General features: G+C 46.1%; 1 protein-coding gene across 4 annotated transcripts; it reads right to left on the minus strand.

Annotated features, from left to right (window-relative positions):
• Positions 1-1438: 1438 nt before the first annotated feature.
• On the minus strand, positions 1439-16835 carry eif4ba (eukaryotic translation initiation factor 4Ba). 4 transcript variants are annotated; one of them, XM_027017912.2, is made up of 15 exons: positions 16777-16834; positions 14469-14609; positions 14040-14245; positions 12447-12563; positions 12032-12086; positions 11627-11767; positions 10934-11056; positions 10623-10790; positions 10228-10468; positions 7446-7534; positions 6949-7192; positions 6220-6263; positions 5696-5825; positions 4739-4811; positions 1439-2388 (listed from the first exon to the last, which is right to left on the minus strand). In XM_027017912.2, the coding sequence occupies exons 1-15, from the start codon at positions 16787-16789 to the stop codon at positions 2311-2313; spliced, it is 1863 nt and encodes a 620-aa protein (XP_026873713.1). In that variant the 5' UTR covers positions 16790-16834; the 3' UTR covers positions 1439-2310. The 4 variants fall into 4 exon arrangements, with proteins under 4 accessions (XP_026873713.1, XP_026873712.1, XP_026873714.1 ...); XM_027017911.2 differs by having other exon boundaries at positions 14040-14248; positions 16777-16832; XM_027017913.2 differs by lacking the exon at positions 4739-4811 and having other exon boundaries at positions 14040-14248; positions 16777-16835.
• Positions 16836-16938: the final 103 nt, after the last annotated feature.

Raw genomic sequence — 16938 nt, forward strand, 5'->3', positions numbered from 1 at the left:
TGACTCAAGGGTACATAATGCAGATGTGCGATGGGGCACTATTAATAGTGACTGAAATGACCAAATACAGTGGAGGAAATGGCAGGACAGAGGCAGGGATGCTACTAGCAACATCCTGTGTCAGGCGGACAGTTACCCATAGGGTAAGTTAACATAACATCTGACTGGGATCAAAATCAAAGGCTTGTTGGTGCCTAGATCAGTGTCCAAAGTAACCGCAAAAGGGGAAAAAAAAAAAAAAAAATTACATAAAAAGGTGGGGGTGAGGGGGACTGGTTAAGCGCACTTAGGCCAAGTTATCAGAATAGAACATAGTGGGAGGCAGCAGCACGAAGACGCTGAGAAAATGTCAGTGTCGCGTGGCGACGGGGAGCACTCACACAGATGTTCAGGCTGAGAACATTCGGTTCCTGTTCTCTGCGGCATGTCCAGCAGACCAGACTGCTTCCTGTCAAGGGCTGCTGTTCTAGGAGCAGCGATTAGGCTCCAGGGCCTGGCCTCTATTTACAAGACCTCAACAGCCTGGGGTTGAGGGCACATTCTTTGGCCTTGGCGCAGCAAAGGGTCAGAGGGCGAAGGGGAAGCAAAGGTGGAAGTTCTCAGCATGGAGATGAAGAAGGCGAACAGGGCTTTCAATCAAAGCACTAAGTAATTTGCTAACTTACCGCGGGTTTCAATGAACTTCAGGCAAATTGTGCCATTTTGGTAAAATTTGTCCTTAACAAGCACACAGTGGGCTTTTTACTGAAATCCAACATTCCCATTGCAAAGGACACAAATGTGCTTGCATTCATGGAAACTGGAGGTTCTGAAGAAGATCATGGAATATCCCTTAAGCTTTGCATCAAACTGATACGCTACAATCTTAAGTGTTTGCACATGGACACTGAGGCTCACAATGTCCTGCATTAACATGGACCCTGTTCCTTTCAAACACACTGACCAGCTGGACTCAGAACCGTACAGATGATCTTTGACCTCAAAGCCATACACCAAACAGTTCAAAAGATGGAGATCCTTAACAGGGCCTGGGTATGAACTTGTCACCCTGTCTTCTGCACCTCCTATTAAAAAACAAAAACAAAAAACCACCCAGAAAACCTCCTGACTTTGCAGGAGACGACGTTTTGCAGCTCTTCAATCTTTGTGTTGTTTAGTTGATAGGGAGCCTGTGTTTAGACAAGCTGCAAGCCTCTGATTGTTTGCTGAAATAGCTGTTGGCTTGTGAAAGTAGTCCAAACCAGACCTGAAAAGAGCAGATTGTGTGTCTAAATGAAGCCTTCTATTCATCTCAGTTATCCTGAGGATCCTGTAAAACACCTCATCATCTCTAGTTGTTATTCAGTTACATAATGTAACATGTAACTCCTTGGTTTTCTAGGATATTTTCAAACACGTGCAGAGATGCTCTATGAATTAATACCCTCTAGGCTGTATATACAGACTTTATAACTGTTATTAAAACCTTTATTCAGAACGCACACAAAGGGCACTGAGTGATTCAAAAAGCAATTTAGGTCACCAACGTCTGAATCAGCAGAATATACTGGGCAAAGGAACATCCCATTTGAATGTGAGGCTTTTGATACAAAACGTTTGTTCTGACGGCACATCAGGCCACAGAGGTAGCTCAATAAACTTGTCCGCAAGAATGAACGGATCAGCAAGATGAAACGTGCCAGGTGGACCAAAAAAAGAAAAAAAGTTGCCATGATGGAGTTTGCAAAAACTGATTTGCATGTGGTGGGAAATGTTTGCTTTCTGGCACCCAAGTAGTAGGAAGTCATCCCTGATACAAGCCTCATATGATAGTACGCTATGGTTTAAGACACGAAGTCAGCTAGGACCGCCACAAGGTTTTCTGACGCGGTCCTGTGAGTAAAGGAAAACAAGCAAAAACCCTTTGCAACTAGACACCCAACTTTGGTATGAAACCTACCTTGTGGCACTCTCCACTTTGTTAAGCTACAACTAGATATGCACGCGAGGTGCCACGTACGCGGAAGTGACCGCAACAACGCCATCAGATTGTCTCTCTTTTGAAGCCCACTTCTTTATTAGTCGTCATGATCATTTTATCCAACTTCCCACATGTCCGCTTATTTCAAAAATGAGTCCGATATTTTCCCCACACTCGCTTCCTTTCAGTCCTGGAAAAGGAAGCTCTTGGGCAAGGATGTCGCTTTAATGGAGTAGAGCTGGGACCTTCAGTGTTGCATGGGAAAGGGGGGTGGGGTGGGGTGGGGAAGCTGGAGAATTCATTCAGATTTCATTTTTGACCGTCTTCAGTGCAGTCCGTCCGTCTACCACTCAATCTCTTTCCTCAACGTCTTCTCCCTGGTCGCCATCCATTAGCAAGGCTGCGTATTTACTGGCCGAGCTGAATTTCTGTCAAGAGAGATGACAACAACTTGTAATGAAACTGCCAATGAAATAACAGCTAGCCAGATTTTTTTAAAAACCTTTTGAACAGAGGTACTTTGCTAAATTAAAACACCTGATTTTTAACGGTGAATAGGTCCTGTTTATTGCAAATGAATGGACTTTGCCAATACTGGCTTTTACGCTGCATTTTTTAATGACACTGACTTCTGCTGATTCTTATGGTCTGCACAGTGGCCTAAACTGTAAGTGACTTCAAAGAATACCGAGTGAGAGCACCAAAGCAAAAACAGGAGAGGCATTCCAATACTTCAACTGCATTTTCCATACTTTAAGTGCTTTATCAAACCAAATATGGCTTTGATGAGCACATTTTCCTTTAAAGATCCTTTAAACAATTTGGAAGGGTCTTTGGTCACCAGAATTTTTAAAGATTAAGAACGAATGACAAAATGACCAAAGCTTCTTTTTAACATTTGATGTAAACCATTTATGGTTAATTGATAAAGCTGCACATCTTAAAATTATGCCATATCTTTTCAGAATCTGCATCAGTTACCTACAGAAATGGCAGATATATGGTAGATATGATAAGTTGAATATATGTTGGATTCCATGAGAAACGGGCTTTCAGGGAAACAAGGTTACATAGTTAGCTTTAAAACAAAAATTGGATAAAATCTTTGTGATTTAACGATTCAAGAGAACGAAGGACAATACAAGGCGAGAGCTTGATGCTAGCAGAAACCATGTTTGTTTTCTTATGACCATTTTAACCCAGTCATGTCTTGTTTGTCTCTTTATTGAGTTCCCCACGATGGGTCTCTCCCCAAATTCAGAACACATGCCTACTTGAGCAACAGCTGCATAGGTCCTGAAAACACAACACACTAAATGTGATCGTGCATGCTTTTTACAGAAGACAGCTTTCTTCTCACTGAAGATGAAGCAATTTATGATAAATGTGTCCCTCCTGCGTTTAGACTTCCTCCATTTCCCCAACCATTTTACCAATGCTCATTTGGGTCACGGACAGTTTCCAGTCCTTGCAAGCATCACATCAGGGTACCGCTGGTTCAGTACTGCTAAGGGTATGTGCTTCGTTCAGGCACACGTGTTGTTCAGCTTCCTCTCAGCCAATATAAAAATCAGCCCAAAACAACACATATCCACGAAGGACAGAGGGTGACCTCTACTGTCCAGTATACCCTGCTGAAATGAACCACAACCCTCATAAAAAAAAAAAACAAAAAAAAAAACTAACTAACTAACAAACAAACAAAAACAAAGAAGAAGGATTTGGTAAATTTGGAATTAAGAAAGAAAAATATACTTTGGAGTTTATAAATGGTACTTATATTGTGGCCATTGTGCCTTATGAATTAAATTTAGTACCTTACTACCAGATGCATTTGGTATACTCCACTCTTTCCACTGATTCAAAGTGCTACAGGCCATTGGGGCAACAGCACACAGCCCCATAATGGGGGTTTGACAGGTCAGATTCTCAAAGGAACAATTCTTTACATTTTTCTCCTCTTACAGGAGTAAATCATGTCTGCCAATAACATTTTTTTTGACATCAAGACCCGTGAGGCGAAGCAAACTGCAAAATTCAAGAACTGAATATTCTGAGCATGAAAGAAAGAGTCATCAGTGCAGCAGTGAGTGGTGTTGTGCGCACACACACACACACACACACACACACACACACACACACACACACACACACACACACACACACACACACACACACACACACACACACACACACACACACTAATTTTTCAGATTGGAACAGTTTGTAGTTTCTCTTAGACACCTGGTTACAGCGCTGAACCCTTATGGGACTTTCAGAATTACTGTAACTGGCAGGCTGTCTTTCTCCTCATGTCCTTTCCTTGCTTTAACAAACTTATCAAAACTCAAAATAACCAAATGAACATAATGTATGAATTTCTGATGTTTGGAAGGTGAAGCTATTCTGGGTTTGTTTGTTTTTTTTTTCTAGCCCATTTAGAATCTACTGCTAACCAGCCATTCTCGCTCATTATTTTCACAAGGACCCTGTTATGAATTTCCCAGAGTTAATACTGCATTCAGCTGTGAAATATTTATTCTTATAGAGTGCATTTAACAAGCCCTCAGATGACGACCTCTCCATGTGTCCTTTCCCAGGTGACTTCTTACACTAATCTGAACCAACTGGAGAAACGAGATCCATATTTCACCCAGGGGTTCTCCATTCTGGAATATTTGGATGAAGACAGGGGGACACCCAGGAGTAAAGACGGAAGCGCAGGGAATCTCCGGAAGGGGCTCTCCCCCCAGAGAAAGCCTTCACTCTGTCACTCACAGGACTGGGAGATTCCTCATATTTCTTTGGCTCTGGTGCTGGTCTGAGATCTCGCTCTCTTCTGACGTCCTTTCTACAAGCAACGTACAACAGAGTGAAACAGCACTGTGGGGGACAGTTTCTGCCACACACCTACCCCTGTAGTTGCACACTTAGTCCTCTAGCTAAAATTACATTAGAATAGAACACCTTACTCATGGTTTTTGAGTTCCTGAGGCCAGATGCAACTTGCCCAGAGAGGACCAAGGTTTCAAAGGAGACAAACAGTTCAGAAGTCTGTTTCTGCTTAAAGGCCACAAACAACCCAATGGCCTTTTTTAATTGCTGGTTTAGGAATATGATATAATGCAACTTCTGGGCTAAAATGGTATAGAATATTACAAGAGCATAAGCAGTGGCTTTTACAAGTTGAATAACGCACTGTAAGTAAAGGAGGAGCCCATTTCAAATTAAGCCCTAGAGGTCCCAGATTTGATTTTTTATTTTGCAGAAACAGGGTGTGGGGTATCTACATGAAGTCCACAGGGCATGATTTGGCAGTCATAATGAACTGCTCTTCAACATACTGCTAAACACAATGTTTTAAATTCATACTAGATTTTTTCAGCATTTTCAAATGGCAGATTAACCATAGAGCCTTTTTGTTAAAGACAACAATAACAAGGCAGGACTGTATGGAGCCATAACCGAAAAAAGAAACAGGACTTTACGAATCATGAGGTTTAAGGGCAGCTACAAGTGGACTTAGGACTCTAGAAGGCAAACCTGAACAGAGGCAAAATTCTTCTGGGTCACCCATCTCTCTCTAATGACTTGAGTAATAAATAAATCAAAAATATTCTGTGTCTCAACAAGGACCATTCTCAGGCTGGCATACCCCTACAGAGATGGGCAGAGCCAGAGGAATTCTACTCCCTTTCCTCTTTTGGCCACAAGGGGCGCCATAGAGAGGCTAACCTGTCTGTTTCCTTCCGCCGGTCTCGGCTGGAGGCGTCCCCACGGCCTCTCCCTGCTCCAGGACCCGAGGCCCCACCACGGCCCCGTGAGGGGCCCCTGTCCCGATGCACACCGTCTGCCTTGTTCTCATCTGCAAGGAGAGCCAGGCGTTCAGCAGAGGGGGGCTATAGATGACTACACAGCTACAGGGGTCAGCAGCAAGGGGGGAGGGGGGGTTACAGACAGCCAACCAACTATGGCGCTCGCTTAAAGGGCACAGAGTGGCCATTTTAATGTTGGCTCTTGTAGTAGCAAGAGAGACGTCCATCAGCAAAGGGGGACTCTTTGGAGCAGACAACGTTTTACAGCATATGGAGCTGTATCGGAGCATTCTTTTGCCTTTTCAGAAAGGATGTGGGAGAAGGTGTCTTTTTTTTTTTTTTTAAGTATATGAAAGCTTGACAAGGCTTTGAGATTGCGGTGGGCTGGATGCTCAATGTCGAACACCAATGTGCTCCATTGGCCTGCATGGCTGGGACGCTTACCTTTACCTTTCTGGGGAACTCTTTCATCGGCTGAGCTTGTAGAGCTGAAATCAGACAGGACTCGAGTCAGAGACATCCTGAGGCATTCTGAGACAGCCTCAGACATAAGGGGCCATCTCAATGAAATATTCCCAAGTGAATGCGGCAAAAAAAAAAAAGACGCACCCCCCCCACCCCACCCCACCCCCAATCAATTAACTTTTAGTATATAACATGAATTCTCTTATTGAATGTAAATTAAAATATTATTTTGTGAATTTTTAAAAGTTGTCAAAGAATAAATAATGGCTTGTTAAGAAATCCCCGTCATGTGTCTTTAAACCAAAATCATTATTTGAGCACATCTGCACATTATCCGCACATTATTTGCGCACATCCGCTTGACAGCTTACATACAGCAGGCAGAAACGAGGCAGAAACATGCATCATCGGGTCTTCTTGTGAGCTTCCGTTTTCTCATTAGCTGAATAGTGGCACCTCACAAACTTTTTCCTTCTCTCCCAAGTGACTTCAGTGCTTCAGGATGGCACTCTGAGCCAGAAACCCCATTCATGCAGTGCCGTATTCAGCAACAGCTACAGCAGAGCCCTGCCAGCTTGAATGAGTGCCTGGTCTCCTGGTGCTGCCCAACGCAGGGCAGAACGTTCTCCGAGTTCTTGAGCAGGGGGGGGGGGCTCTGCATTTGGGCAGGGGGCGAGTTGTCTGCACACCGGGTGTCTGCACACTCACCTTTTGGCCGGGGCAGCGCTGGTGGGGGAGACGGCAGGCTTGGCCTCGCTCTCGCTGGAGCCCCCACTCATGGCACTCCTCTTCACCCAGGCGTTCTCCTTGGGAGGCGGGGCCGGAACCACCTTCAGTGGGAGCCCTTCCTGCCTGGGAGAGGGGGCATGACTGCTCGGAGAGGGCGGCTCCTCGTCGCAGCCGCCAAACACCTCGTTGTCCAGCGAGCGCTCGCTCTCCCGGCGCCTGGAGCCTGGTGCGTGAGCGAAGCATGTCGTCAAAGCAAATTGCCCACCTCGCCCACTCCGGCTCCACTACGTTTACGGCACTTAGCTGACGCTTTTATTCAAAGCGACGTACAATTATGACCCGAGTACAACTTGAGCAATTGAGGGGTTTAAGGGTCTCACTCAGGGGCCCGACAGCGGCAACTTGGCAGTGGTGGGGCTTGAACTGGCAACCTTCTGATTGCAAGTCAGAAGATGGAGATCTCAGTACAAGCTTACCTCTGCTTGTAGTAGTTCCTGGTTGCGACGACTCACTTCCTGTGCGGGAGCGCTCTGTGGCCTGGTCCTCGCTTCGCCAGCTGGGATGCCTAAATGAGTAATCAAGGACAGCAGAAACAGAGCAACTCAACAGGGTTCCTCCATTTTTCAAAACATGACAAGCAGGCAGACATAGCTACACTAAGTATTAGTAACTTAACTAGAGTAGGGGATTTGTGAAAAGACATGTATGCAAGGGCTGGGGTGACTCATGGTCATAACAGTCGGCACTGATTACAAAAACACGTCGATTTGCATAACGTGTTGGCATATTGCTATGAAGCAAGATGGTTGCCCGTTACACAGTACAACTGCAATGCACAAACACTTGAATCAACCTGGAGCGCTTTGGAAGGAAGGCAGCAAGACATCACCCCACGTCATGTTTACGTTTAGTTGCCACCCAAGCATTAGGATTATCAAAGTGAGGAATGTTTGTTAGTGGCAGTCATTTAAAATCGATTTTCTAATTGGTTCTTCATCGTCGCCGCGTTAAAAGTCATTTCTGCACTGCTGCCATTAGGATAAGGCCACATTAGCCCCCGTGTCATCTAACATTGTGTTTGTCACTTTATTTTCTGTTTACTCCATCAAGCATGTCACAGTATTTTCTCTGCCACAGTGTTGTATTGTGACTGATGTCAGGGTCATTTTCTTTGCCCCACACCAAAAATACAATACCAGCGATCATCTTAACAGCATATTACTCCAATGATGGAATAAACCCATGTCAACCATTTTAAGTTTTAAGTACTTAAGAAAATGACTGATTCTCCAAGGGAGCGGTTTCCTGTGTCATACAGGGATTAAATGAATCTGTAATGAATAATCATATCACAGAAGTGATGTGGAAATGTAAAAATATGTAATAGGCCATCATTGTGTGTTTTGCGAGCCTCTAGGCAAAGCAGTGTGGGGGACTTTTCCCACAAAAGGAACCCAAATCCACATACATCCCAGACAGCTATTGAGCTTTCTGACAGCATCTCACAGCGGAGGCCCCTTGCTATTGTGGAGCGTCAAGGCTTCCACGAGATGATCGGTGCATTTCACACAGGGCATACACTTCGCCCCCAGGCACCACTTTATGGATTTCATGGAGAAAAAAAAAAAAAACGAGGATACTCGAGTGAAAGGCGAATTTAAAACTGTTGCATACAAAATAAATAAATAAAAAGACCACACTTACTACAGATGCTTGGACTGGTACTGCGACAGAGGCATACTTAGGAGTCAAACACAAAACACCCTTCGAGTATGCTCCTTGTCAACTCTTTGCAGAGAGCCGCAGCACAGGAGACGACGGGAGAACAAGACCACATTCAGAGAACGTGGTCAAAACGTGCACGTCATTGCTGCTGCCCCTGACCCTAGGCTCTGCAAGCTGAAGTTTGTGTCATGAGACGATATCCTGAAGGTGCAAGTCAGAGTTGTGACACTTGCACTTCAAGCCAAAAGAAGTGAGAAGGATCAGCTTCAAAAGGCAAGTGTGGAGCAGGAGGTCTTGGCCAGGGCCCAGCCGCGGGTCTCAAAGAGGAGACCAACAACTGTACTGGACACGTTGCTGGGCTCAGAGCCGGAGGAGCACAACAGGCCATAAGACGACAGTGTTGATTATGAAACAATGAGAAATGGGGTACTCGTGTATTTTGGTGAAGATCGTATTGAACAGGGAATGTATTGCAAAGGTCCCCTCCAATGGTGGAAGGTCCCCAGCCGTGGATGTTTTGGCCAATTCACTGCCCTCTGTCCCTGCAACATCAACGCCTTCTGAACGCCTGTTTTCAGTCACTGAGAACATCGTGACCAAAAGAGATCAAGGCTGACCTTAGAGCATGTAGACATGCTGACATTCCTCCACTGTAAAGCCTAATTATATTCTTACGGTCTTCCCAACTAAGGACACACGAGAGACCCATGGCCAAAGACAGGAAGAGGGGGGACGGAAGGAAGGAGATTGAGTATGCGCCTAGATGTGTTATCGCTGCTGAGATTTGATTGCACTAGTTTCAGTTACTCTGCTAGAAAAAGTTAACTGTTGCCTGACGAATAAAAAACTGCATAAAATATAAATAGAAAAAAAAAAGTCATTTATTAAGGGTAAATTGTTATATGTTATTGAGTAACTAGTCATTAGATTAACTAACTAATCAGAAAAAAACTGTTTACTCGATAACAAAAGAATTGTTAGGTGGAGCCCTAATGTGTACTGCATACGTGGTCTTAGTTAACTGTGAAATGTCAGGACCCAAGTGACTAGCTAGGAGTACACTTCTTAATGCAGCCTTCAATAATACAACATTTCTTTTAAATGTAGAATTATAGTCTTTTTAAAGCCATATGGTTTCAGTTTGGAACACCTGCCATTTAAGCGGTTTGTGCATGCAGTGGACACCGACTACAAGCAAATAAACACCACGTGATCTGCAATCCACTGAATCCAAAATCGTTCACGTTTTAAGTGTTCAAACTTTGCCATTTAATAAAGGGAAAAAACGTAAAGAATTTCAGTTCATTTAGCCCGAACACTACAACTGCTCACAGGCCTGGTATTATGGTCAACCCCAACCCCCTGTGCTTGTGTACACTGCAGTCATCAACTGGACAGTCAAGCACATCATGTCCCCAGTCCAGTACTGGTCAATAGGCTAACCATAAATCGTGTGGAGGACAACCCACTCAATAGAGCACAGGAACAGTTTATAAATATACTTGGGTCAAGGTGAGCTGGTGAGTGTTGTACCTCTCTCTTGGCTTGCGTTCAGGCCCTCTGCCCTTCTCCTCATCCAGCTGTCTCTGTAGCCTCTCTTGCTCTCTCTTCAGCCTCTCCTCCACCTCCCTCTCCTTCGCGGCCGTGTCCACGGGCTTGGCCCCGCCAAAGATGGAGGCGCTGCGGCTGGACGGAGTGGTGGGGGAGCTGCCCGCCTCCTCGTCTTTGGGGACGCTGCGTGGCTTCAGGTTCAGCTTGGGCCTCTGAGGGGGGCCTGAGTATGAATGTGCGCACGCGCACACACACACACACACACACACACACACACGTACGTAAGCCTCCAACACACCAAAAACTCCTAGGGGAATGTAAGAAAGCAACCCCCCTTTGTCTGAAGGGACGGGTTGAATTAGAACATGCCGGCTCACCTCGGTCCTCGCGCCTCTCCTCTCGTCTCTCGTATCTGTCATCCCGGTCTCCGTAGCGATCTCCGTAACGGTCACCGCTGCCCCGGTAGTCGTCCCGCCGGTCGTCATAGTCGCGGGGGAAGCCACTGCCGAACTGCCGCCGCCCCGTGCTGCGCGATTCGTAGCCAGCTGTAGAGCAAGGTTAGTGACACTCAGCAATTCAAACCCGACAGCTACACTACATGCCTACAAGCACAGAATGAATCAGTATTTTACAAGCTAGTGTTTAAATTTAGCATAAAATTTGCATAACATTATCAAAGCTGCGCCACCTCTGTCGTAGTCTCTGCGATCATCGTAGCGGTCCCGATATCTGTCTCTGCCGCTGTCGTAGCGATCGTTGTCCCGCCGTGGACCGTCGCGGTACCGGTCTGACTTGTAACGATCTCTGGACCCTAAATCATAGTGAGCACAAACACATTTTCTCTAACCTACATATTTTCTCTATCCTACTGTACCAGACAGAATGCAGTCTATGAGTCAATAACAAGGAACTTTCGTAAGTCACTCTTGGTGGGGTAACAGTGTTTTCAAGTCCAACTTCGAGTGGCCCTTCGTGTTCTTCGCATGCCCTGCTTCCTGTCGTGAACAGCCTGCCCAAGACCTCGACTCATGAGCACGGAGGCCTGCGCTTCTCTTAAAATGTTACACCCATACAGCCCCTGCAAGACTGGAAGGAGACTGAGCGCTCAGTAATTGTTCGTGGTCCTTTAATAGCATCACGGAACTTCTCTTCAGAAGGATTCTCTGGCTACAAGATTTAAGCCTCGCACCAAGGCCAACGTGAAAGTGTCGCCTTGCTTTTCTGAAACATCTGGGCCAAATGCCGCCCCATAACCAACGGCTGTGATCTACTAACGCGTGATCGGCAAGACGTTACAAGTTTAGGTTCTGCCACTGTTCACTCACTAACGAAGGCAGCACAGCAGTATTTATTGTTATCTGAAGGTTGAAATATTCCTCACGTTCTGCATACGAGTCATCTCGGCGCGGTCCTTCGTCCGTGTCGGTGCTCGGCCTCGCCCGCCAGTCCGAGTCGGTCTTGTCAGGTCCCAAGTCACCGCCACGGTTGCGGTCCCGCCCCATTGTGGACCGGTCATCCCTCTCTGGAAGGAGGGAGGGAGGATCAGTGAGGTGGGAGTTTAGTGGGGGAAACGTGGAGGGCCAACAGCAGGTCCGTTCGTGACCATTATTTAGGTTCAATTATAAATATTTCAAACAGGCCAAAAAACAACTTGTACTGCTCTCAACTAAAATTTGTGGTAACCTTGTATTTTATGGAGCAAAGATGGTGATTGGGGGGGAGAAATCTATTGAAATCATCCTGCAAAAGCATTTATGACTCATGTTGACACATATGCAATACATACCTTTCTCATTGGACTGATCTGCAATGTCCACACGGATCCTGCGATTCCCCAAGTTCTGTAGAAAAATGGGTTGTTAAAGAAGTGTGTGGGAAAGAGGAACATTGTGTCATTATCCAGGCATCCCATAAGCCCAAATGTTTAATACAAGACAGAGAGAAAACACCACCTAGTGGCCACAAATGACAAAGACAAAGGAAAATTGCCCAAGTGATATTAATAGCGTCTAGTCCCTAAGCCCAAAGGCAGTTAAGAAAACTCAAATTTTGTTACTTCTCTTATCTTCTATTCATTTAGGCCAGCTTGGTCTTTGGAATTAGCATCAGCGCTATTAAAAAACATTGTTAGTATTAGCATAACCCCTTAACAGAGCATATATAGTACAAGTCCATAAAAACGGCTAAATTAAAGTCCTCACCTCCTCGTTGAGACTGAGGGCCCGCAGAAGAGACTCCACATCGTCAAACTCTGCGTAGCCGAAGCCCTTCAGTCTCTCTGGGTTACTGGGCTCCCGCGGGAGACGAACCGCACTGATCTGCAAAAACACAGTGAGCGGCGGTAAAGAGCAGACCTTGTGAGATCACTGGGCATCGACGTCATCCCCAAAATGTATGTGACCGAGCTGTGCAATGTAACAGCTGTGGCTAAATATCATAATGTGCACTGTGTATAACAGTACACAACTGGAGCTCTTACTCAGGCCTAAGTTTCCAGTGTACATATAAATCGCAGTGATCTCGAGTGGTTCCTGTCCTTGTGGATATCCACTCTCCTTGAGGAGCCCAGACATTTTGGCTCTATACCAGCTCCCAGCTACACTCTAGCAAATATTCTGTGTTCCTGACTGCTTAGTTTGGACGGGTTGGCCCTAGGAAACACCGACGCTCATGGCATTATGGGTACCTACCTTATAGATTTGCCATGACCTGTAATCCACAGTGACACAAGTCAATCAAGAAAGAGACCAAAGGAAACTGACATCTGCACAGACTTCCACAGATACTATAGATGATTTCTAACTAGACCGATGGGATCAAAATAGATTACAGGACACTGGTGGCATGGCATATAGAGGTCCACTGCTGTACAGTAAGAAGGCAGGCGTTCTTGACGTGGTATTTATATCATCCATATGGACAGACTACCATGAACTTGACTGTGCCTAGAAGACTCATATAAAACAGCTCCCCTCAACTTCCTCAACGGATAGAGAACATTCCATTAACTGCACCTACTGAGTCCTAGGCTGTTGACATAATGCAAATCTGTTACATCTGCATACCAACTGTGGCCTAAACCTTCACCCAATTCTATACTATTTTCAACCCTTCCAAAAAAAAAAAAAAAAAAAAAAAAAAAAAAAAAAAAAGACATTCTGAGAGGTGAAGCACAGTAATAAATGAGGCCCATGGTCCAACACAAAAGAACATGTGGAAAACTGAAGCGAGTCCCTACTCTGGAACTCACGTTAAGAGCAACAGCTGTATGTGAATGACGAGGCTTACAGGCAAACCAGTCTAACCAGTCCACTGGGTTAGCTTTGGCACCTCTCCGAGAATCTAAACTGCCCAATTGCTTTCTCATAAGGAGCAAGAAAATATTAAATGTACTTTACAATCAGCAAAAAACACATGAAAAGAAACTAAGCCATAAATTCCTCTGTATAACACCAGACCGTTCCACGCAACCATCTGTGGTCGGTCTTCTAAGTACAGACGCGTGTTCCTTTTATGGCTGATATCCTGAGATCGGTTGCTCATGTTGGTTTCAAATGTGAAAACCACGGTTTTAAATGCCTCAGAACTAAAAAGCATGGACTCTTTCAAACCCAAATTGTTCCTATGCTGCCATTTCCCCACAGGTTAATCGATCAAAGCAGATAATCGTTGCAAAACACGGAAGGTTCCAATGAATGTATGACGGGCGCGGGCGGCTTGCTCACAGCTGGACAATGGCGTCCAAAATGGGGCAGAGGGAGGAAAAACAAACAAACAAAGACAAAACCACCTACACTGAGGCCCCGGAAGAAATCCTTAATGGAGTCCTCGGTAACATCATAGGGCAGGTTGCCTAGGAAGGCGGTGTAGGGGGGGTTGCGGGGCAGACGGGAGCGGTCGATGTTGGGCTCGCGGGCTGCGCGTGGCGCCGTTGGAAGGATGGAGCGGTCAATGGGGGGTGCGCGATACACGTCATCCTCCGTGTGCCAGGACGTGGTTACTGCTAGCAAGAGGCAAAGCAGACAGTTTGAAAGGGAGGCCTGTTCAATCTGCACATCACAAAGCCAGGACGTACACAGACTGATCCCACAACAGATAAAACAGTAAACATAGCAAATGAATTAATAGGCTGCCTAACAAAAACTGTCAAAAGAGATTGTCTGAGTATAAAATGAAGCCTGCTCGTAAGCCGTGTGCTGCCTATTTCCTGGTAAGTGTCTTACCATCTCCCTCCAGGTCATCTGTTTCGTCTGCCCAGCTGGTGGGCTTGGGGGGCGGGTAGCTGGAGGGAGCACTCCCACCACTGTCCTCTGCTAAGAAGTCAGTCAGGGTAAGGGTCTTTCCCTTCTTCTTGTTCTTCTTAGCTGTGGAGGCAAGGTAAAAGGTAACAATTACATAACGTAAGTATGCTCAGCTACCTGTGAATACCACGGAGCAGGGCATAACACTTGGCCCTCTCAGAGCAGTGAAACAGTGACAAAACACGTTACCTCCGCACAATTCATTCAAAGGGTCCAAATGATTCTGGACAGATTACACGGCTCGAAACAACACGGCTCTACAATTTTCCTTATGTCATTGTATGCATTTTGTTCACCGGGCCTCACAGAACAGGAGCTCAGCCCTTTCCACTCTCGTGATTTCCATGTCAGTGGTGCCCTGGAGCGCTGGCTCCCATCGTCACCACAGTCAGTCGTGGTAGATTCAAATGAACATGCTGGCACCAAGATGGTTGCCAAGATGCCAGGCCTCATGCAGTGGTGCAGCAGCTAAGGAAATGAATAGGCAGTCTAATCTACAGTGCTCTCTGAGTGAGTTTTAATGCTGATGACATATGAACTAGGCTCACACCTTTGACTATTACCAACAGAGGTATTTACCCAAGACACACACACACAAAACATGCAGTGGATCAAACATGCATGACAGGCAAAGAGCTGCAAGTGTAATCATCTGTGGGCTGCGCTTAAATAAAAAGAACTTTGGAACTTTTAATGCAAAAGGCTTTATGATTTTGTTAATATATGAAACTGATTTTATATCAGCACTGCTCTAACTGTAAGACAGAGGCCAAGCATGTACAGAAATTTGGAACCGCTTTCCTTATCTGTAACAGAAACGAACTGAAGACTAAATACATATCTGAGATGCATTAGATTTGACTGCAGGTCAAGCATCCCATGTGCCAACCAAAGGTGCAAGGTACTGATTGAGTCCTCTTTGCGACACGTGGAGCGTGGATGTTTTGCTCTGCAGCTGAAACGCTACTACACGTCTCCGAACTCTATAGTGCCAATCTGCCCGATCAGGACATTCCGTCCTGATTCCGTCATTGGAATCGGAGTGCTCTATAGCTAGACCTTAACAAAACCCGCAAACCTACATTTCTGTAAAGCGTCCTTGAGTTCGAGAAAGGCGCTATATAAATATAACTGATAATAATACTACAACAGCATCATAGATACGGGGTATAAGGCTGCATGCGATTACGTAGCCTACAAACAACCATAAAACGGTGACGCAGTAAATCTGCCGTCGCTTTTTTTTCTTAGCACTAATACGACCTCTTTTCACAACCGTTGTATGATGCACATCAAATTGTAGCGCAGGTCTCTGTACACCTATAGCCACATGCCTTCACATTCGCCCTCTGCGGTGGGTTTTACACTTGCCAAACGGCTGTGCGCACGCTCCACAACAACCGTGCACTCCGCATCGGTTTCCACACAACGCCTGCCCCGATGCGTTGCTTAGACGCCGACAGCCAACATACTTACTAACTCGATTTTTGTTTTTAGCCAACAAAGTCCGAGTAAACACAACAGATCACCCCCCCCCCCCCCCCCCAGAAGTACACGTGGGTAGTTTGCTCCAGAACCTCTCCAAGGCAAACAGCCCCTCCCTCAGCTTCGCGCCTGCGCTCCAACAACTCAAGGCGACGAGTAAATGACTCTACCGTCGCCAATCGCTTTGCAAAAACTTACTCGCCTTGTAGACGACGCGTACGTACAACTGTTTTCTATCCTGTCATAACGCTTGTCCGAGACACCGCGTAAAAAAACCCACAAAACTGCTCGCGAGCTAGCTAACCTAGCTAGCAGAGACCGCCGAATAAACAAACTCTTACATGGCCCGTTTAATAAAACAATAGAGCCACGCGAAATGTGCAAGGGCATAACTTCAAGCTTCGCAACACTGTTCACCGTTATCGGCGCAACTTCGGAACATGAAAATGAACTAGCTAACGCCAGCTAGCCAGCCTCTGCCTGACGTAGCTAATACTAATGCTAACTGAGGTACTTTCAGTATCCGAGCTAGGCTGTGCATGCCAGTTTTCTACGCAGCGATCTTCCAACTCAGAATTACGGCTCTTCCTACTCCCTCGTTGCCGCTAAAATGTATTCGGCAGCAGTGGACCAATCTACGTTACACTTCGCTTCGCACTATTCACTCCAACTCGTCCCCCCAAAGCCACACTTTACGACCGTAATTTCACAAACCGGCCCGGGCACAACCCCTTGGAGCGCTCACCTGACGCCGCCATGATTAGAGAACGAGTGCGTGTCACGTCCCCGGATGGAGACGTCAGCCGCTCGTGGCCGCGCCCTCCGCACGCGCCGTACGTAGCGCAAGCCAGTTCAGCTCGCTCAGACTGGGCCTTCGCCGCCGGACGAGTCGAGTGGGTTTTACGCA

This window comes from Electrophorus electricus, chromosome 24, assembly GCF_013358815.1.
Source record: "Electrophorus electricus isolate fEleEle1 chromosome 24, fEleEle1.pri, whole genome shotgun sequence".
Taxonomy (NCBI): Eukaryota; Metazoa; Chordata; class Actinopteri; order Gymnotiformes; family Gymnotidae; genus Electrophorus; species Electrophorus electricus.